This window comes from Schistocerca piceifrons, unplaced genomic scaffold (genome assembly GCF_021461385.2).
Source record: "Schistocerca piceifrons isolate TAMUIC-IGC-003096 unplaced genomic scaffold, iqSchPice1.1 HiC_scaffold_835, whole genome shotgun sequence".
NCBI classification, from domain to species: domain Eukaryota; kingdom Metazoa; phylum Arthropoda; class Insecta; order Orthoptera; family Acrididae; genus Schistocerca; species Schistocerca piceifrons.
In genome coordinates, this window is record NW_025729097.1 from 30,544 (window position 1) to 52,401 (window position 21,858).

Below are 21,858 nucleotides of genomic sequence, written 5' to 3' on the forward strand. Positions count from 1 at the left end.
TCCGTCACCATCCTACTTTGGCCAACTGTATCCGCTATAAGCTGCTCCGTGCGCGATGCCGTCGCGTCATCTGCGATAGCAAGAAGGCAAGCTGGAAATTCTTTACTAGCTCATTTAACACCTTCACTCCCTCCTCGGAAGTTTGGAGTCTGCTTCGACGGTTCTCAGGCGCGCCTAGTTTCTCCCTGGTCTCTGGGCTCACTGTCGCGCATGATACCTTAGTGGACCCCGTCGCAATTTCTAACTGATTGGGTCAGCACTTTGCTGAGATTTCGAGCTCTTCAAATTACCCGCCAGCGTTTCTCCCGAAGAAACGTGCAGCGGAACCGCGACCTCTTGCTTTCTCCTCTCCATATCGCGAAAGCTACAATACTGTTTTCTCCATGCGGGAACTCCAACATGCCCTCTCTTCTTCTCGCTCCTCCGCCCCAGGACCGGATGGTATCCACGTCCAAATGTTGCTGCATTTATCAACCCATAGTCTGCGTTACCTCCTTCGCCTTTATAATCGAATTTGGACCGACAGTACTTTTCCCAGACGGTGGCGGGAAGCTATCGTCGTTCTCGTTCCGAAACCTGGAAAGGACAAACATCTCCCCTCTAGCTATCGCCCCATTTCTCTCACAAGTAGTGTCTGTAAGGTTTTGGAGCGTATGGTGAATTACCGTTTAGCTTGGTGGCTGGAATCCCGCAGTCTTTTAACACCTGCCCAATGCGGATTCCGAAAGCATCGTTCTGCAGTTGACCATCTTGTTGCTCTCTCCACTTATATCATGAACAATTTTCTCCGGAAACGCCAAACAGTAGCAATATTTTTTGATCTGGAGAGAGCATACGATACCTGTTGGAGGACAGGCATCCTCCGCACACTGTGCTCTTGGGGCTTTCGAGGCCGGCTGCCCCTTTTTCTTCGCGAATTTATGGCAGAGCGCACTTTTAGGGTGCGGGTGAACACTACTCTCTCCCGTACTTTCTCCCAAGAAAACGGGGTACCCCAGGGCTCCGTGCTGAGTGTTGTACTGTTTGCCATCGCCATAAATCCAATTATGGATTGTCTCCCTCCTGATGTCTCGGGCTCCCTCTTTGTGGACGATTTTGCGATCTACTACAGCTCTCAACGGACCAGCCTTCTTGAACGACGTCGTCAAGGATGTCTCGATCGCCTCCACTCGTGGAGCATCGAAACCGGCTTCCGTTTCTCACCCAGTAAGACCGTTTGTGTCAATTTTTGGCGACGTAAGGAGTTTCTTCCGCCCTCCTTACATCTAGGTCCTGTCAACCTTCCGTTTTCAGACGTCGCTAAATTCTTGGGTCTTATGTTTGACAGAAAACTGTGCTGGTCCTCCCACGTTTCCTATCTTTCGGCTCGCTGTCTGCGATCGCTTACACCCTCCGTGTCCTGAATGGTACCTCCTGGGGAGCGGACCGAGTGGTCCTTCTCCGCCTCTATCGCGCCTTAGTGCGCTCGAAATTGGATTATGGAAGCATAGTCTACTCCTCTGCTCGGCCGTCTATTCTTCGGCGTCCCGACTCTATCCACCACCGTGGATTACGTTTAGTGTCCGGAGCTTTTTACACTAGCCCTGTGGAAAGCCTTTATGCTGAGACTGCTGAACCTCCGCTGTCCAATCGGCGAGCAGTCCTTCTGAGTCGTTATGCTAGCCATCTGTCTTACATGCCTGCTAATCCAGCCCATGACCTTTTTTTCGACGCCTCCTTTGATGTAGGGTATGCAGGCCGCTCCTCCTCCCTACTACCCCCGGGAGTCCGCTTCCGTCAACTGCTCCATTCTCTTTCCTTCCGCTTTCCTAAAACCTTCTTGACAACTTGGGGTACAGCACCGCCTTGGCTCCGTCCCCGGATCTGCCTGCTCCGTGACCTTTGTCGATTTCCCAAGGATGGTACCCCTACACTTGTTTATCGTCGGGCATTTGCTGCTCTATGTGCACAAATGACGGACGCCACATTTATTTACACCGACGGCTCGAAAACATCGTTAGGTGTAGGGAGTGCCTATATTGTTGGCGACACCCCAAATCACTTTTGGCTTCCCGACCAGTGTTCGGTTTATACTGCGGAGCTTTACACTGTTCTCCAGGCTGTCCACTACATCCGCCGCCATCAGCGGATACAGTAAGTTATCTGCTCAGATTCTCTCAGCTCTCTCCTCAGTCTCCAAGCTCTTTATCCTGTGGACCCTCTGGTCCACCCGTGGAAAATTTCAATACAATCCCATAGGTGCTGCTGTCAGTATTCATATTGAAAGTCTGTGACAGTACTGGGTGATGTAAAACATTATCATGTCAAAGTTTAATCTCTAAAGATTCACAATCCTGCCGACTCTCATCTGTCCAAACAAAAGCACTAAATCTTTTTATAGATTGTTCGAGTGTGGATTATTGAAGGGTTGCCCCTTAACAAATTTTCTGTAAAATCCACACCAACCTAAAAAAGCTTACAACTGTTTCGTATTTTTTGGTGGGGGAAATTTTTCTAAGGCACGTAGCTTCCTCCAGGTCCTTATTAATGCCAGTATTAGTAATTATATGGCTCAAGAATTTAATTTCTAATTTTACACGTTCACATTTCTATAATTTTAAAGTGATGCCTCCTGCTTGAAGAGCAACAGTTTGGAGTTTTTTTTGCCAGTTTTCATTGGAGATAAATAAATCATCTGCATAAATAGTTAACCTGGAACTCAACTCCTCCCCTAACACAGTCCAGAGCTCTAATAAACACTGCCAGAGAGGTATTCAGTCCAAATGGAACTACTTTGTATCGATAACATTTCCCGGTAAACAGGATTGTTTTATATTCATGCGATTCTAGACTTAATGGGATTTGCCAATAGCCAGCAGTCATGTCGAAGCTGGTTAAATACCTCATTATGAAATTTTTGCAACATTTTGTCCAGATTTTCAGGCCTGTCCACCTCTCTTTTTATTTTGTTTAGAGTTTGTGCATCAATGGCAACATGTACTCCTCCATCCTTGTTTACAATGATAAGTGGACAGATATATTCGCTGTTACTGTGTTTTGCATAAATTTGAAGGAAAAGCTGAATTGCGCCATCGCGATAATTCGGTGAGTAGAGTTACCATTTCAAATGCTGATGTTGATTATAAACAAGTCAGAGAATTTAATTTCCCCCATGAGGTAGAAAACTGCTACTTAAAAGACGTGTTATCTAAATAAGGTGACATCAGGCAAATTTGTAATGAACGATGGTCAAGCCAGCATAGATTGCGATGCTTAAGTGGCGTTTGTTCTGTCGATGTGCATATCAAACAAAACATTCCATCTCATATTTTGGTTTGTGGCTACAAAACGCACCTTATATACAATGGACAGACTTTGACTTGTCACATATGAAAGTAGGCATCTCCGGCAAAACGGTCTAAAAAAAAGTGTTTGTATTGCAGAATAATTTACAACAGCATAAAAGGTTAACATTGGCTGATCTTGTGACCGAAAATCAATGACGGGTGGCGACCTTTCCAGCATTACAGGTAATGTGGACGACGGGCCACAAAATACTCTTGAAGCATTTCCACCTTTACTCAGGCAAGACACTCCAGACAATCCGGCTGGAAAAAGTAGTATAGCGACTAACAAGAGACGTCGAACTTGTAACGGCAGTAGCACAGATTTCAGACAATATTGTCAGCATAGATTCAAACTCTTGAGTCAAGTGCATCAGTAGACAAATCGAACCCGCCACCATCACCGGAACAGGTCAAAGTGACACTACAGTCCCATTCTGTAGCGCTGGACGCGCCAGTAGATGGCAATGCGCTCGTCTTGGTGACGCCACAGCCCCGCGCTGCAGTAGCCGTACGTCAACCATCGCAGACAGATTCACTCGCAGATGCAACTGAAAGCAAACGTGACGAGGTAGCGAGTGATTGTCAACAACAGGCGACGTCACAGCCCAAATCCCAAGACGAAGAAGTGGAGTTTTACAGCAATAACACATAAACAGCAAACGAAAGTGATCATAGAAGTGACGGGGCGTTGGAAGAACGTTCGCAAACTGCGTGTGCGCCGCCTTTGGCAGACGAGACGAGATGGTGGCACACGACTGCCCCTCAGATCCACCGACACCGCCCTCAGTGGAAAACTGCTCAGGGGGTGGGCGGAGCAGACATTCGGTGAAGGCCAGACTCAATGCAAATCGCAAGAAAAGTATAAAGAAAGGTTGTAATGCAAACCGGGACGGTGGTCTCCAGTCAGATTCTCAGGAAGTATCCGGCATGGAGTGGCATCAAATGATAGACTAGCGGGAAAAGAGGTCACTCCCCTATGTTAGTCATATACGATTACCACGCTAAACATTAATAGGATACAGTCGGATGTTAAAATAGCTGCTCTGAAACAGTTTCTGTATGAGTCAGCGACGGATATTGCTCTCCTACAGGAAGTGGTATTCCCACAATTAAATTTGTCCAGTTACGTCGATTTTTACAATATTTCCACTGAAACGAGTGTTGCACAGCCACTTTAGTTAGAGAAGGCATCCCCGTACATAACGTTGATAAATTAGAATCGGGATGAGGTATTGGAATAAACGTAGCAGGAGTCACTATAGTCAGTTCATATGCTCCTTCTGGCAGCAGTAATAAAGCTGCAAGAGCCACATTCTTTATTGAAAGCGTCATTTCTTTACTGAGGAAACACCCCCTCCAACTTAATAGGGGGAAATTTTAATTGTGTATTGAGTCGAAAGGATCAAATCCCCAACTTCAATTACTCACGAGACTTGAGACATCTCGTTGTTGATTTAAAATATGCGTGGGAAATAAAATAACCAACAATGGTGAACTTCACTCATTGTTGCGAATTAATGTAGTAGAATTGACAGAATTTACGTAACGGAAAATTTAGCAGATAAAGTACTGAAAACAGAAGCTGTTCCCGTTAGTTTTTCCGATGACAGTGTGTTGTTGACCTGCGTAAATTTAACACCACAACCTACCAGAAGAGTAAGAAGCCAGTGGAATCTAAATATTTCGTTATTATCAGAAGAAGACTTAGAAGATGCCCTGACCAGAGCTTGGGAAATATGTCTCCGTTCACTGACCAACTTTCCAAGTGTGATAGAATGGTGGACCCAACGAGCGAAACCAAAGTTAAGGAAAGTTTTAATATCTTTCAGTATAGATATGGCCACAGAAAGGAAACAGACTGTAGAATTCTACTACAGCGTGCTAAGGGAACTCTACGATCAGACAGATGCAATTCCTACAAGATTAAAAGACATCAAGCAAATAAAAGCAAAATTATCAAGTCTGAAACGTAAGTAACTGGAGGGACTTGAAATGAAAAGCAAAGCAGAGTCAGTCACTGAAGATGAGACTGCTGCACTGTACCACCTTGTCAGACACGCCAAGAATAGTAGTAGTTTCGTGGATGAACTTCAGATCGATGATGGTACCATATTCACCACCCAGAAGGAAATAGAGATATCTCAGTGTATTATGAACGTATGTATGCGTCAGGGGAAACAAACGAAGAAGAATACGATGAGCTCTTTGGTGCATATCTTCCACGAATATCGCGAGGAGATGATGATAACATTTCTTCGGACATCACCAAGGAAGATGTATTGGAAATCGTGTGCAGCTCCCCCGCTAGGAAATCTCCAGGAGCTGACAGACTGCCCATTGAATTCTATAAACGATTTTGGACCCTAATAGGAGAAAGTTCACCGAAATTGTCAATGAAGTCTTATAGGGGAAGCCAGTGCCTGCAGAATTCAAACAATGCAAAATCGTGTTGATCCAGAAGAACAGAGGCTGCAAAAAAAATAAACAACCTACGGCCGATTTCGCTTTTAAATTCGGATTATAAATTTTTGGCTCGAGTAATTAACAAGCGCTTTACGCCATGCACCGCTGACACCATAGGTCAACAGCAGACTTGTGCTGTCAGAAGGACGATTTTACAAACTGCGGCTTTGTATTGCGATGTCATTGCACTAGCGCAGGCAAGTAACATAAAATGTGGACTGCTTTTCATAGACGTCCATAAGGCATTTGATCAAATTAATCACAAATACCTGATAGAGACAATGCATCGAATGGACTTACTGCCAAAAACCATCTACATCCTCGAGAATGTGGCTATGGGTGTTACTGCACAAATCTCCGTTAGCTGTCAACTGACAAAACAAATTGACATAAAAAGGGGTGTTACCCAAGGAAGCCCCTTATCCATGCTCCTGTTCGTTATACCGCTGGAACCTCCCCTGAGACAGCTACAGCACAGGCTGATAGGCATTACCATGACCGTGGTAGGCGCTTACGCTGACGATGCAGGCGTAATCATCAGAGACCAAACAGATGTGACGCAACTAGAGATGGTACTTGCAAAATACTGTTCCGCATCGGGTGCGGGGGTAAATGGAAACAAAAGTAAATTTCAAGATATAAAGCGGCTTGCTAACTTGCGCATTGAGTGGGCGAACCATGTTAATGAACGGAAAGCTCTTGGAATAGCATTGACAACTCCCCTTTTAAAAATGATAGCAATAAGTTGGCGGGAGGTGGCAAGAAAAATCAAGGGAGCTGTCAACGTAGCATAGACCAGTTCCAGAGAATACTGTTTATCAACACGTATATTTTATCCAAGGCCTACTACATAGCACAGGTTCACCCCATTCCATCAATGGTGGAGAAGGCGATCATGTCCACCTTAGCAAAGTTCTTGTGGAAAGGGGAATTGTTTCGAGTGCCGGTGAAGACAGCAGTTTTGGATCCAAGCAATGGAGGAATGGGTCTGACATAAAGTGTAAAGCGATGGCGTTGTATGTTAACGAACATGGTGCATAATGTGTAACGATCCAGGGTGCACTACAGCGAAACTATACATTGTCAGGCCAAGTGTAGAGCCGCCGATAAATATACAAAAAATAAGTTTTAAGCTAAAACACATTAGGGAGTATAATCTTGAACTAAGTTATCTCAGCAAAAAGCTTTTAAACTCCAAAAAAGTTACAGGAAAGGTGATTTTAGCTGAAAGACGGAAACATGAAAATATGCAAAATGAATTCGAGAAAATACTTAAATATCAGAATCACAATAAGAACTATGGTAAGATGCTCCGAAATGTATTCAAAAGAATAGGTTAGGAACTGGATTCGTAGTTGAGGGAATGGGTTGGGTTCACGTTCCCGACCCCAACCCCAACCTCACCTGCAAGTCGCACATGAAAAATAAATCAGTAGTACAGCAGATACAAGAATATGACGGCAAACATCTGGTGTCTGATATGAAGGAAGATCTTGATCTCCCCAAGGATGCGTTTAGAAGGCTGGAACTGACAAACATAAAAGGCAGTGAAGGACTTTGCGATGTCGCTGTTCGGGACTGCTCCTCTGTCCACGTAATTTACTCTGGAAGGAACACACGTCAAGGATTTGCTGAATGATTAATTTGGGTCTGGGAAATTATGATGAGGAACCTCAGGCTGCAGAAGAAGAAAATGTGCGTGCTGAACTGCCGCCAGCTAAAGGTGACAGTGAAGGTGCCGATTTGTGCTACTGCTAAAGACTCATTCTTTGAACACTGTAATTTATGACTGGAATTATCTGTCACCTCATTTGTCATTTCTTTCTTTTTGTCCAACAACACAAATCATGGCGGTGGGATTTCCATTTTCCACTGTAAAGTATATGAGGACAAACATTGGTTTTTTAATCAGAATAACAAAGTCGCTTGGGAAACATTCAATTTTTATACATATAATAATGATAAACAAGAACCGCAGTAGTAATTATCGTAAAAACAAACAAAGCAATAATTTTTGCGACATCTTGCGCAACAAATAAAAACGGGCGTTTGCAGTAAATCTGTACAAAAACATGCCCCATTAACATTTACGAAAATGTTCCTAGTTTCTGATAATTTTGAGGCAAACCAGTCATACTGAATTATGTCTCGGAATATTGGTGACGATGATTGATGGAGAATTATAGAATGAATTTTGATGCAATCTTCCCGGGAATTATTTCACGATTCTGCTGTTACAATGCGCTGCAATTTTGCAAGCGCTTTACGAAATTTTTAACTTGCCTGTAAAAGTAAACATCACAAGTTTGCACCAAAGAAGTGCATTTTTGAGGTATGACTTTGAGACCAAGTAGGCATATTTTCGTCATCTTGAAAAATTGCATCATATGTCTCTGGAATCGTTTCACCTTCCCAAGAGTCAACGAGAAGTAAGTATTTAATCTCCCCGACGAAAGATTTTAAATATTTGCGGAGAAAATCCATGTATAAAACTGTTGTTCCTTTTCCAGACTGCGATGATGTTACGATGACGTTCGTATAAGTATTGCCATAGCCATCTATTAATTAGTGAATACGAGGTCCGAAATGACCGGTCGCTTCTTGTAAGCATATGAAGACATGTGGCAGCAGTTTTCCGGATAATGTTATTGAATATTGTGCGGTATACGAATGCGTCACTTTATTCAAATCCGACTTTTTCACGAAAACTGTTTTACTTACTTTTTCAGTGAGATTGATATTGGTATCCTAAAACAATAGTATTTTTAATATTAAACAATATTCGAATGTGTATGTAAATATCTTTTTCTATAATTAAATTTGAATTGATATATTTTACATCGGTAAAACATTTTGTACGCAGAAAACATGTATTTACCTGTTTGGTCAGTATGTATCGCATAATCCTCGTCGTGGTATTTGGGGATTAACCGGCACGTCTGCCGACGAAAGGCCTCCGCAGACGCCTTGATGGCCTCCATTGACGCCGCTTCTTTTTTCGAAACCAGTTTCGTGAGCTTGCGTTGTGAAATTCTGTGCTTCTCTTTAAATGCCGTGACCTATCGATCAGACGCCTTGAATTTGAAATCGACGAATTGTGCAGCCGCAACCAATGTCCATTGCTGTAAATTTCTTGTCGTGACTTGCTGATGTTACTGTCTTGTTTCCACAAAACGGTCGTAGGTCCACGAATCTATCGCCTCAAATTTATCCATTCGCGTACCACCGCTTTTAAGATCTTTCTCCCATTGGGAAAGATATTCTTTTCTCTTCAATTGGCGGCATCCTTTTTTCCCAACGTCGCCAAGGACCACGTGAGGTGCGCTTTAGCAATATTCACGACTTTGTAGGCTATGGGAATCATGTTACTTTTAAATATTTTCGGTGACGGTTTATATTCGTCTGGAGACGAATCATTTTGTGGCACTTCGAACTGTTCATCGTTCTCCTCACATTCTTCACAATCCTCATGAGCGTGAATTAATTTCTCTTCAGTTACGAATGTTTTTGCACCCAAAAGTTCCAGTGTATTATTATAAAGTTCTCCGGCCAATAACATAGCATCGTGAGAGATTTCTTCCGAAGATGTCGATGCAATTAAAATATTTTCCATCAACAGCTTTTCAGAATACACCACTGCGCCCTTCAATCGTAATTTTGATAGATCACTATGAACGGACTCTTCAGGAATTTCTTCTCCTATTCCAGATGAGCCAGCAACTTCTTCAGTCGACGTGTTTAACCGCGGATCGGAATAACACGTCGAAATTTGAAACGGGCATGTCTGTTCACGACGAAGTCGAAAAACAAACTGCCGTTTACTTCCCACGGCTCGCGCACAGTCCTATGCCCAGATGGCCGTTACAATCCCAAGGGGGCCCTTACAAAGCCCCTCTAAACCTCGAAACCCCATGAAACGAAATAGAATAACGAGCACGAATATTTTTCAGAATGAAAAACTTTACATTCTTGAGCTAAAATAGTGTAAGTTTGAGAAACTTTTTGAATAATTGGTGGAATAACAAAAGAAAATGAATCAGAAGAAAAAGAACCCAAGGCCTCTGGCATAAGAGTGCGAGCCCTAACCATTTTTTTAAATTGGTCATAACATTCCACAGTAGTACATAATTATCAACTAACATTTAAAAGTAATAAAACAAACGAAAATTAATTACAGGTTCCTTGACATTTTAGAAGAAATCAAGGCCTAAACCAGATAGCGATGTTCGTCACTTGATCGTATTTGGTTTTCAAAGATCAAATTGTCTCTCGTTTCTTCATGTTCTGAATCGCACAATCGAAAATGGAGTTCACATGACGCTTCTTCTGAGGAAGTTGGCGTATGTATCGTAGTAATTATTTATATGCAGTAGCTTGTGATGCTGGTCGGAGATGTACGTCCAAAAATCTCCTCTGCTCCTTTCTTTACTGGACAGCAGGTAAAATACCGCGTGTCCCTTCAACCAGTTGTCGGCATTTTTCTTTGAGGTGGGGTATAATTCTTCTTCCGGGTATAAAAGGCACGTTGGCGTTATCAAATACGGCGGTTTTCTCTGCATAGTTGCTAATTTTTTTCTGATTGACAACCATATATTATTTTCATTTCCACAGACAAATCGATGTTCATCTGTGTCAATCAGGTTGCAAGTGGTACGCGAAGGGGAATCAGCCAGATGAATGGAATGTAGTCTGGAGTTCATTGAAAATTTCCTATTCACAAAATAATACCACAATGACTAGGCCAAACGGCGGCTCGCCACTGGACCAACATTTTATACTCATAAGGCACCTGAGAAACTTTGGATCGATTTTTCACGGGATTTTCCGAGTGGTGTGTCCTAATATTTTAACCACGTGAAGTGTTAGGGGTCGTCTTTGACCATGCAAAATTTCGGACAAATCCCCGACCCCGTGGTCGTGCCGTCTCCTTGTGAGTTATGGTGGGGAGGCGGCTAACCTCCACGTGACCTGCGTTTACGTTTAGTGATTTTGCTGTCTCCTCCTCGTTTATTGCTCTCACGTCAAACGAAAACAAAATAGATTTCTGTGGCCGGCAGCTATCAAGCGAAGTTATTAGTTTCAGATTTTATTTTATTACCATCTTCCTGACAGTCGGGCCTTAATCGCCTTGCAGAACAATAGAGTTATTTTGGTCGGTTTGCTGAAGAAATTTGGCTTATATTAATCTTCCTCGCTGAGGCAGTGAATTTATTTGAAACGAAGTTTTTAAATCCACATTATTGGCTAGTTTCCACTGTTTGCTGCATTTCAAAAGTGCACGTTTTCATCCAACCAATTATTATGTTACTAACACCTGCAAACACGATTTAAGTTTTGACAGAAACTTGTCCAGTTTTTAGGTATAATCTACCCTGGTTGCTTACATGCTGCAGTACTCTCCCCATAAAATGCTGCAGGAATGCAATTATGCGAGACGAAATGCAATTTCGAAACCAAAGAGGAGAGTATGTTCGATATCTGGTATTTGGGTTTACACAAATTTGTGAATAGACCCGAAATACTAGGAGCGTAGAACCGCAAGTGGAGAGACACATCCTGCAGAAATCTGCGCACTATACCGTGTTGCCCGTTCGTGCAGCTGCCTCTTAACGTGATCTCATTTCGGCGATAACAGAACCAAGTCAGGAGCACGCCTTGGGTAGCCAAGGTGGCCAGTGAATGCCGATATGGACCAACAAAGAAATGTTTCCAACAGGTTGTAATCGACCTCCACGGAATCGGAATTTTCCATTAGTGTGCAAAGGCCTTCATTACGACACAGTCATGAACCAATGCTCTGTGCAGACGGGTGTTCATTTGGAATGATTCTTGTGATGGTCGGGGCTAGGTTCTCACATAAGGCAATCAATTTAAGAAGTACAAACAGCACATCTTCACCTCTGGTGACGGCATTCGAAAAATGTAGTGTTGCACTGTGGTTCCAAACGGACATACGAGACGTCACTTTGCTACTTGTTGCGCGAGAGTCCTTATAGGGTGGGCCATGACAGAGGCCTAACCATGCCAGGTTGAAAGTCAGTCACCAGTAAGCTTCCCTACGCGAGAGTGTTTTTTGGTGAATGTGCCACTCATTGTGCAAGATCACTGGGCAGCTGATTCTTATTTTATTTCGGCATGAGATGTGCAAAACATCGGTGCTGGACTGAGATTCGAACTCGGATCTCCCTTTTCGTCACGTCTGATGCCTTTGTGTTGATACTTTCCACCGTTCGCCGCGCGGTCTGCGCGGCTGCCCCCGTCGGAGGTTCGAGTCCTCCCTCTGGTATGGGCGTGTGTGTCGACCTTAGCGTAAGTTAGTTTTAAGTGGCGGAGGGTACCGTGAGTACCTCTATCGGTTCTCCCTTCTATTCCAGTCTCGTATTGTTCGTGTAAAGGAGGATTGTCGGTATGTCTCTGTGTGGGCTCTAATCTCTCTGATTTTATCCTCACCGTCTCTTCACGAGACGTAGGAGGGAGCAATATACTGTTTGACTCCTCGGTGAAGGTATGTTCTCGAAACTACAACAAAAGCCCGTACCGAGCTACTGAGCGTCTCTCCTGCAGAGTGTTCCACTGGAGTTTATCTATCATCTCCGTAACGCTTTCGCGATTACTAAGTGATCCTGTAACGAAGCGCACTGCTCTCCTTTGGATCTTCTCTATCTCTTCTATCAACCCTGTCTGGTACGGATCCCACACTGCTGACCAGTATTCGAGCAGTGGGCGAACAATCGTACTGTAACCTACTTCCTTTGTTTACGGATTGCATTTCCTTAGGATTGTTCCAGTGAATCTCAGTCTGGCATCTGCTTTATCGACGATCAACTTTATATGATTATTCCATTTTAAATCACTTCTAATGCATACTCCCAGATAATTTACGGAATTAACTGGTTCCAGTTCCTGAGTTGCTATATTGTAGCTAAATAATATGGGATTTTTCTTTCTGTGTATTAGCAGCACATTACACTTGTCTACATTGAGATAAGATTGCCATTCCCTACACCATGCATCAATTCGCTGCAGATCCTCCTGCATTTCAGTACAATTTTCCGTCGTTCCAGCCTCTCGATATACCACAGCATCATTCTCAAAAAGCCTCAGTGAACTTCGGATGTCATCCACAAGGTCATTTAAGTATATTGTGAACAGCAACGGTCCTACGACACTCCCCTGCGGCACACCTGAAATCACTCTTACTTCGGAAGACTTCTCTCCATTGAGAACGACATGCTGCGTTCTGTTACCTAGGAACTCTTCAATCCTGTCACACAATTGGTCTGATAGTCCATATGCTCTTACTTTGTTCATTAAACGACTGTGGAGAACTGTATCGAACGCCTTGCGTAAGTCAAGAAACACGGCACCTACCCGGGAACCCGTGTCTATGGCCCTCTGAGTCTCGTGGACTAATGGCGCGAGCTGGGTTTCACACGATCGTCGTTTTCGAAACCCATGCTGATTCCTACACAGTAGATTTCTAGTCTCCAGAAAGTCATTATACTCGAACACAATACGTGTTCCAAAATTCTACAGCTGATCGACGTTAGAGATATAGGTCTATAGTTCTGCACATCTGTTCGACGTCCCTTCTTGAAAACGGGGATGACGTGTGCCCTTTTCCAATCCTTTGGAACGCTACGCTCTTCTAGAGACCTACGGTACACCGCTGCAAGAAGGGGGGCAAGTTCCTTCGCGTACTCTGTGTAAAATCGAACTGGTATCCCATCAGGTCCAGCGGCCTTTCCTCTTTTGAGCGATTTCAATTGTTTCTCTATCCCTCTGTCGTTTATTTCGATATCTACCATTTTGTCATCTGTGCGACAATCTAGAGAAGGAACTACAGTGCATTCTTCCTTTGTGAAACAGGTTTGGAAAAAGAAATTTAGTATTTCGGCCTTTAGTCTGTCATCCTCTGTTTCAGAACCATTTTGGTCGCAGAGTGTCTGGACATTTTGTTTTGATCCACCTACCGCTTTGACACAAGACCAAAATTTCTTAGGATTTTCTGCCAAGTCAGTATATAGAACTTTACTTTCGAATTCATTGAACGCCTCTCGCATGGCCCTCCTCACATTACATTTCGCTTCGCGTAATTTTTGTTTGTCTGCAAGGTGTTGGCTATGTTTGTGTTTGCTGTGAAGTTCCCTTTGTTTCCGCAGCAGTTTTCTAACTCGGTTGTTGTACCACGGTGGCTCTTTCCCATCTGTTACGATCTTGCTTGGCACATACTCATCTAACGCATATTGTACGATGGTTTTGAACTTTGTCCACTGATCCTCAGCACTGTCTGTACTTAAATCAAAAGTTTTGTGTTGAGCCGTCAGGTACTCTGAAATCTGCTTTTTGTCACTTTTGCTAAACAGAAAAATCTTCCTACCTTTCTTAATATTTCTATTTACGGCTGAAATCATCGATGCAGTAACCAGTTTATGATAGTTGATTCCCTGTTCTGCGTTAACTGTTTCAAATAGTTCGGGTCTGTTTGTCACCAGAAGGTCCAATATGTTATCGCCACGAGTCGATTCTCTGTTTAACTGCTCAAGATACTTTTCAGATAAAGCACTTGAAAAAATTTCACTGGATTCTTTGTCCGTGCCACCCGTTATGAACATTTCAGTCTCCCAGTCTATATCTGGCAAATTAAAATTTCCACCCAGAACTATAAGATGGTGGGGAAATCTACTCGAAATATTTTCCAAATTATCCTTCAGGTGCTCAGCCACAACAGCTGCTGAGCCAGGGGGCCTATAGAGACATCCAATTACCATGTCTGAGCCTGCATTAACCGTGACCTTCACCCAAATTATTTCGCATTTCGGATCTCCGTCAATTTCCTTCGATACTATTGCACTTCTTATGGCTATAAACACGCCTCCCCCTTCACTGTCCAGCCTGTCTCTGCGGTATACATTCCAATCTGAATTTAGGATTTCATTACTATATACGTCGGTTTCAGCCAACTTTCTGTCCCTAGTATTATATGAGCGTTGTGACCGTTTATTAATGAGAGCAGTTCTGGGACCTTTCTGTAGACGCTCCTGGAGTTTACTATTAGCACATTAATATTGTTATTCCCTGTTGCATTTTGCCTACTCCTACCTTGCTGCGTCTCAGGAGGCGTGTTGTCGGGCCTAGGGAGGGGATTCTCTAACCTAAAAAAAACACCATGTGCACTCCACACGTACTCCGCTACCCTTGTAGCCGCTTCCTGACGCCTGACCTATTCAGGGGGACCCTACATTTCTCCACCCGATAGCGGAGGTCGAGAAATTTGCACCCCAGATCTCCGCAGAATCGTCTGAGCCTCTGGTTTAAGCCTTCCACTCGGCTCCAAACCAGATGACCGCGATCGGTTCTGGGGACGATACTACAAATAGTTGGCTTAGATTCCACCCCGCGAGCGAGGCTTTCCGCCTTCACCAATTCAGCCAACCGCCTGTACGAACTGAGGATGACCTCTGGACCCAGACGGCACGAGTCATTGGTGCCGACATGAGCAACAGTTTGCAGTCGGGTGCACCCAGCGCTCTCTATGGCCGCCGGTAGGGCCTCCTCCACATCTCGGGTGAGACCCCCGGCAAGCAGACAGAGTGAACACTGGCCTTCTTCCCCGACCTTTCCGCTTTTTCCCGAAGCCTAACGTTGGAGCTCCCAACAACTAATAAACCCCTCCCCCCGTGTGCCTGCTCGGACCTTGCTGAAGGAGCGGCCACATGTCCACTCACAGGCAGAGCGGGCGATGCCACACGGCCAGCCTCCACATTGACCCTCCGCCTCGTGCGCCGCGGACGCCGCTGAACCCGCCACTCCCCTTGGGGAGAGGGTGGCCCAACCGCGCCCGGTACCCGCGAAGATGTCTCGACAGCAGGGACAGTGGGTGAAGCATGTAACACCTGGGGTGTACCTTGCGACACACCGGACTCCCCACTGCCGCTACACTCCGAGGCAGCAGCCTGAAGACGGCTGACCGCGGCCATCAACACGCTCAGCTGTTCGCGGACAGTGGCCAGCTCCCCCTGCGTCCGTACACAGCGGTCACACATCCTATCCGTCCTAAGGAATCAATTTACTGTAGAGAGTTAATCAACTTTTAACTAGACTGCTAATTCACTAAAGGCGGCTACTAGTTAACTGTGGTTACCACACACTTCGTGTAGAAAACAATAAAAAAGCACTACCTGTCTAAGGACTGTATTGAAAACACTAGCACTGCTGGCACTATGGCTGACTAAAGGGACTCTTGAGATGAGTTATTGTCCTGAATGGTGGTTACAAAATTAATGGTGCGCGTTCTTGCTGGAGAGTGAAAATGATAATGCATGAGGTGACTGGCCCGTATCGAACTACGGTGGGTAGAGACAGATAAAGTATTCAAACTGTCCGTGAATGTAGCGACATGGTAGCTGCGGCACATGTTGTCACGCTCGAGTGCGCCGTAATGTCGCTCGATTTCGGGAATGCTTTCGATAGGGAGAGTCACCAGTGCCTTCTTGAAACAATGACCGTACTGGATTTTCTGCAATATTTTGTCAAGGTAATTGGTATAATGTTGAGGAACAGCAGTTTGCAAGTCATGATCAGTGAGTGGTCGGCTAACCAGGCAGCTCGCACTCAAGAGTTGTTTGCGCCGAGGTGGTCCTGTGTGGAGGGCCTCGTTCGCCACTGCCGCTGAGGCCCTGCTAGCCGCTCTGCAGAAACAGCTACGAGGGCTGCACGCACGCACGCACACGCACACACACACGCGCGCACACACACACACACACACACACACACACACACACACGTCGCCAGAATATCGTGTGTAGGGCGTACACAGGTGACGGGGTGTCGTGATCTCCGGCGAGAGCGAGTCGCAGAAGGCATTGCAGGTCACCAACAAATACCAACTTGCGTCAGGTTCAAAGCTAAGCAACACTAAAGCACACATCATGAATGTGGGGTGCGGAATATCTTTGCGAAACACGCGAGACCTCAGTCCAAGTTCTGGCTCTGGACTACAGGTCTAACGTAAATCGTACTGCAGCTGCAAACCCTAAGAAAGTGCTTGCCAGCGTGCCAGTTGGAGTCAAAGAACATAGGGCGAGAAGAGTTGACGACATCCAAAGGGCACACTTTGCACATATGTAGATGGTCTGTAAAGTCAACTGTGTGGCACAAGTTTTACCCATAACAGGTGAAACAGCAGCAAGATTTCTGTCAGCTTTGCGCCATTTTGTAACTCGTGGTAATATTTTTAAGATAAAGTTTGACACGTTGACCATCTCAGGCGGCAACGGGGAGGGGGGAGGGGGAGATTAAATATCGCCGACTTTGGGAGAAAGTGAGAAACTATATTCGTGTGTTCCACACACTAGATGCGGAAGAAGACACACAGACGGCCCTCACGCCGCACTTACCAGACGAAATTACTCCCACTGTCTGGAATCCACCCACAGATGTACGGCACGTCGCCAATGGCTTTTATCATTTTGAACAATTTTGATTCCAACTCTGTTATACTCAAACCAGAGTTGGCCGTCGAATATGGTAAAAGTCAAGAACATGTGCGTGGAATTAATGAGAAGCAAAAGCGGAAACGTGACTGTACAAAAGTAGCCGCACTACGGCTGGAGGGCCATCTGGACAAACATCGGCACCCCTCACCTACCAACGAGTGTGAAAACTACTCGGTAGAGGGCAGTAAACAGGAAAGTAGCAACCGAAGCGAAACTTGAGGCAGTCCACCTGGGTGGTCGGCAGCACGTGAGAGAATTACTACCTGACAGCAGGCGAGGTTCGTACGCGCTCAAGTGAAGGACATCTGGTGAGTTATCAGACAATTGTTAGCCACAATAACACGAACTCTACTCCCAGTACCTTGCCTTACAATTTTCTTGAATCGTAGCGACGTGCCGCGTGAATAAAGGAATGCTGTAAACTGGCTAAGAGGACAGACAACGCACCACCTGCCAGCAGAGGGAAGCGAGACGGGCGGGCGCTGGGTGGGTCGCCGCACGCACGCCGGGCACAAGCGGGCCACGGGGCGGCGCGTGCGTCGCTGAGGCGGGAAACTGCGAGAGGAACTTCGCAACATGTTTCAGTACATACAGTTACGTGAAACAGTGTGCAAACTGAATAGAAAAAGGCGTAACGCAAGAACATCGTAATGTATCGTCCTTAAGCTCTTTTGTGTTAAACGGTGTTTCTTACTGACTTATTTACTTTTAAGGAAACAGAAATCTAATTTAAAATACTTAGCTCAGAAGCACTATATTTTGTGTTGAAGGAATCTCGGAGGAAAAGCTGGTCCTCACGACAGAACACGTGGTACTTTTTAGGACACTTTATTTCACTTCGTTCCGTATGTCGAAACTCCTTTTAGCCAGAAGCGACTGCGCTGATTTCTGCTGTTCTGCGTTACATTCATCGTCACCCGCTGTATCAGGAATCTCAGCACGGAGCTTCCAGCGCGTGCAGTGCTCAGTGATGGCAGAAGACCAGCTTTCCAAACGTGCCTCGGGAACTGAGGCATTGGGCGATTTACAAGATGTTGAGAAATAAATCGGAAAGCAAACCATCGTGAACACAGCTTGGAAGGCGTCGCTCTCAGCTGAGTTAGTTTGTGTGCAAACACGGTCTTTCAGATGAAGTGCTAAAAATAAAAAAAAATTAGAAATAAAAAAATAAAAAATAATGCGCGAAAATAGCGCAGCGACTCGGTGACAGGTATGGGGGAGGCGTCGTGGCCAGACCTCGGAATGGTTAAAAAATTAAATGAAATAAAGGGGTTAAGGGCGCGAGTTTCTAGTCTGCGTGTACTGGATTCGAATACCGCAACTCGCATGAATTTTAATTCGTGGTAATAGTTGCTAGTTAAGAAAAAGTTGAAATGATTCTTGCTACGAATGCTGAAGGTCTGGGTTCGTTTCTCGTATCCGGCAATCATTTTTACCAAGCATAAGCAGCATCTCTCCCACCTCTGGTAGCCTGGAGGAGAGTCGCTACAGGTTGGGCCCTGACAGAGGCGGAAGTCACGCCGGGTCGAAACTCTGTCACCAGTCACCTTTCTTAAGCGATATTTTTTTTAAATCAATGAGCCAATTGCTGTACAAGTCCGCAGCGCACTTGACTCTTACTGTATTCGAGCCTGAGACGTGGAAAATATTGACGATGGACTGGAATTCGAACTCGGATCTCCCTTTTCGTCACGTTTGATCACTTTCAGATGATGCATTTCCACTGCTTCATTGTCTCCACTTGTCTGCAAAGTCATAAAGACGTTCACAAGAGACACATCCCTGGGTTCGAATCCTGGCATGTCACTTTAAGTTGCAACATGAGCTCAAAAAAATACATGTGAGAAATTATTCTGATTTTACCGATTCTCTGGACTTTGTTAACAATAATGGTGGTACTGGTTTCGAGTCCCAAGTCAGACGGGCAGCTTTTCGTCCCTTTCGTGTCACTTTCAAACATGCCACTCCTAGCTACTGGTGAAAGAGAATAGCACAGTCGAGGTATCTTTGTATGTAGTCAACAACTGTGTGTCCAGGGTTCGATTGCTAGTCAGCAGAAAATTTTCATAATTTTATTTACAATACAGAAATGCGCACATTTCGCTGCTAATGAAGTAAATCAGTGTAGAAGGTCTACGCATGACTAGAAGTCAGTGTCGATAGGTACTGGGTTTGAGTGCGCATAACGCAAAACACTTTCGTCTCCTGGTTTCAGTTTGTCATCTCATTGCTGGTTAAAAATGACGACTTCTGGCGTTTCATTCTGCTTAGTTAACCATCCGATTAAGTGCTGCGTTCGAATCTCCGGGAAGCAAAACTTTATGGCAGATCATTTCAAGTTTCAACTTGGACACTCTTTGTTACTTGTGACTGAAACCATACTTGAGATATTTCGTCTTTACTTGCTGGATTGCATTCCCAGATAGTAGCGAAGTGAGAAAACTTTTGTCGTGTCATTTAAAGGAGGATGCTGCTTTCTGAGGTTTGATTTATTACAATAAATTTGAATATGTAAGCGTAATGGCTGTGTAATGTACAATAACACGATTCCTGATATTTGCATTATCAAAGTGTCAGTTTGCATGTAAACCGATAATGACACAGAGCAGTTTTCTCTTGTGGGCTCATGTAGTGAACATTTTGTACAGGCAAAGACTGCATAGAACAACAACAAAGAATGAAAGAAAATTTCCGTTAACACAATTAATTAAGTCTCCAGCAACTATAAAATCTACGAAGCCAACAAAGCACAAGTGTAGCTGTTCTGTGTGTGGAAGTGTGATTCAACGTACACATCTGGCACAGTTCTTCTTCAATAAGACAAGAAATTTTAAATGTCATTCATACTGAAGTAATTAAAGAAAATAGAAATACTATAATTACGCAAGAAAACCAGAATTACACTGTAATACAAGAAGACAAGCCAGATGCTTTGTTGACTGAACCTGTAATGACGCATTATTCAAGACATTGAAATAATGAGAAAAAAAGCGAGTTTTGTTACCTTCATATATATTGATGAAAAGCACTCTAATCATTACAATATCTCCATTAGAACAACATCTGCTGTCTAGCCCATCAAACAACTGCATAAAACATGGAACGAGCACTCCCTACTAAAACATCTCAACACCGACTCGCTACTACCACATCTCAACAAGCACACTCCAGCACGACCTCTCGACAAGAACTCTTTACTACGACATCTCAGCAAGCACTGACAACTGCCACATCTCGACAAGAACTGCCAGTGGAGGCGGCGGAATAAAACTCTTTGGTGCAATCTCTGGCGCTGTGGCTCAGTGTAGCTACCTTTCAACTTGCAGGAATGAGTGTGACAAAATGTGGTAATGAAATTCTTTCAGAGGTTGTATAATGCTATTTGTAATGGACGATGAATGAAGATTTTGTTATGAGGGGGATAGAACAGATTTGCTGTAATTTAATACATACACACAACTGCGCACTGTTTTGTACTGTGGGAGGGGGAATACGGTAGGTTTGTTTCAGGACAGATTTGTATTCGCAGCAGTTGTTTCCTCGTGTGGCTGTTTTCCTCGTTCTGTGTGTTGTGTGTTTGCAGCAGAGAGTGGCAGTTTGTGTGTTTTGTGCAGGAGCCTCTCTGCAGAGGAGAGGGGCAGGAGGCTGGTCCAGGCGGCTGAGGATGGGGCAGTGGGGGAGCTGAGGGCGCTGATCGCCGCAGGGGCCGACGTGGGGGCGAGGGACGAGTTGGGGCGGACCGCCCTGCACTATGCAGCGTGCAGGGGAGACGTCGAGGTGGCGAGGCTGCTGGTGGGGGCGGGTGCGGCGGTGGACGCCAGGGATGACTGTGGGTGGACGCCGCTGCATTTCGCGGCATACAACCGCCACGCAGAAGTGGCGGCTGGGCTGCTGGTCGCGGGGGCCGACAGGGGGGCCACAGCTGGTGATGGTGGGCAGACAGCGCTGGACATCGCCAGGGAGAGGAACCACAGGCGGCTGGTGGAGATGCTGTCATGAGGCAGGCAGTCCAGCGAACTCTGTGCAAAAAAACAGGAACTGAAAGAGTTTGTACGAGAGCAATATTCATAATTTTTTAAATAAAGATCCAAAAAACTCAATCCCATTGTGACTCACTAATTGCAGGCCTCCTCAAGTAACATACAGCACACACATACTCTAAGGAACGTTGTAGCAAAACCCGGACAACTCCAGATAACAGCAAAATAATTCAGGTAACAACGGACAATCCTTCTGTCAACAAGAATGTCTCGAGTACACTTCCAGAGTAAACATGGCAAAAGTCAACAGTTCATTGTGAACAAACACAACTGCTCTATAACATCTGATCGCTGAAAAGTATTTCACACCACTCTACAAGGTTCTACATCAGACTATTCTAATTTGCAACATACCGAGATTAATGCTATATCAGTTGTATCACCAGAATTCTCACTCCTGATATCAGACTCAATTTACTTCTCCATATTCAGCAAACATTCTACTCTACCGTACCTGTTGTGTTTAATAACAATGACATAGTAGTAGCGGTATTCACACCACATAATGCGACCATCATCTGGAACCATACA

The 21,858-nt window shown here is 44.8% G+C and overlaps 1 protein-coding gene across 2 annotated transcripts in view; it reads left to right on the forward strand.

The window, feature by feature from the left end:
• LOC124770907 overlaps positions 1–21,387 on the forward strand; it is a 41,384-nt gene extending 19,997 nt beyond the window's left edge. For both annotated transcript variants that reach the window (XM_047249225.1, XM_047249224.1), the window contains one exon: positions 20,902–21,387. In XM_047249225.1, coding sequence (XP_047105181.1) covers positions 20,902–21,286 — 385 coding nt within the window. In that variant the 3' untranslated portion in view covers positions 21,287–21,387. The remainder of the gene's footprint in view (positions 1–20,901) is intronic.
• The last annotated feature ends 471 nt before the right edge of the window (positions 21,388–21,858 follow it).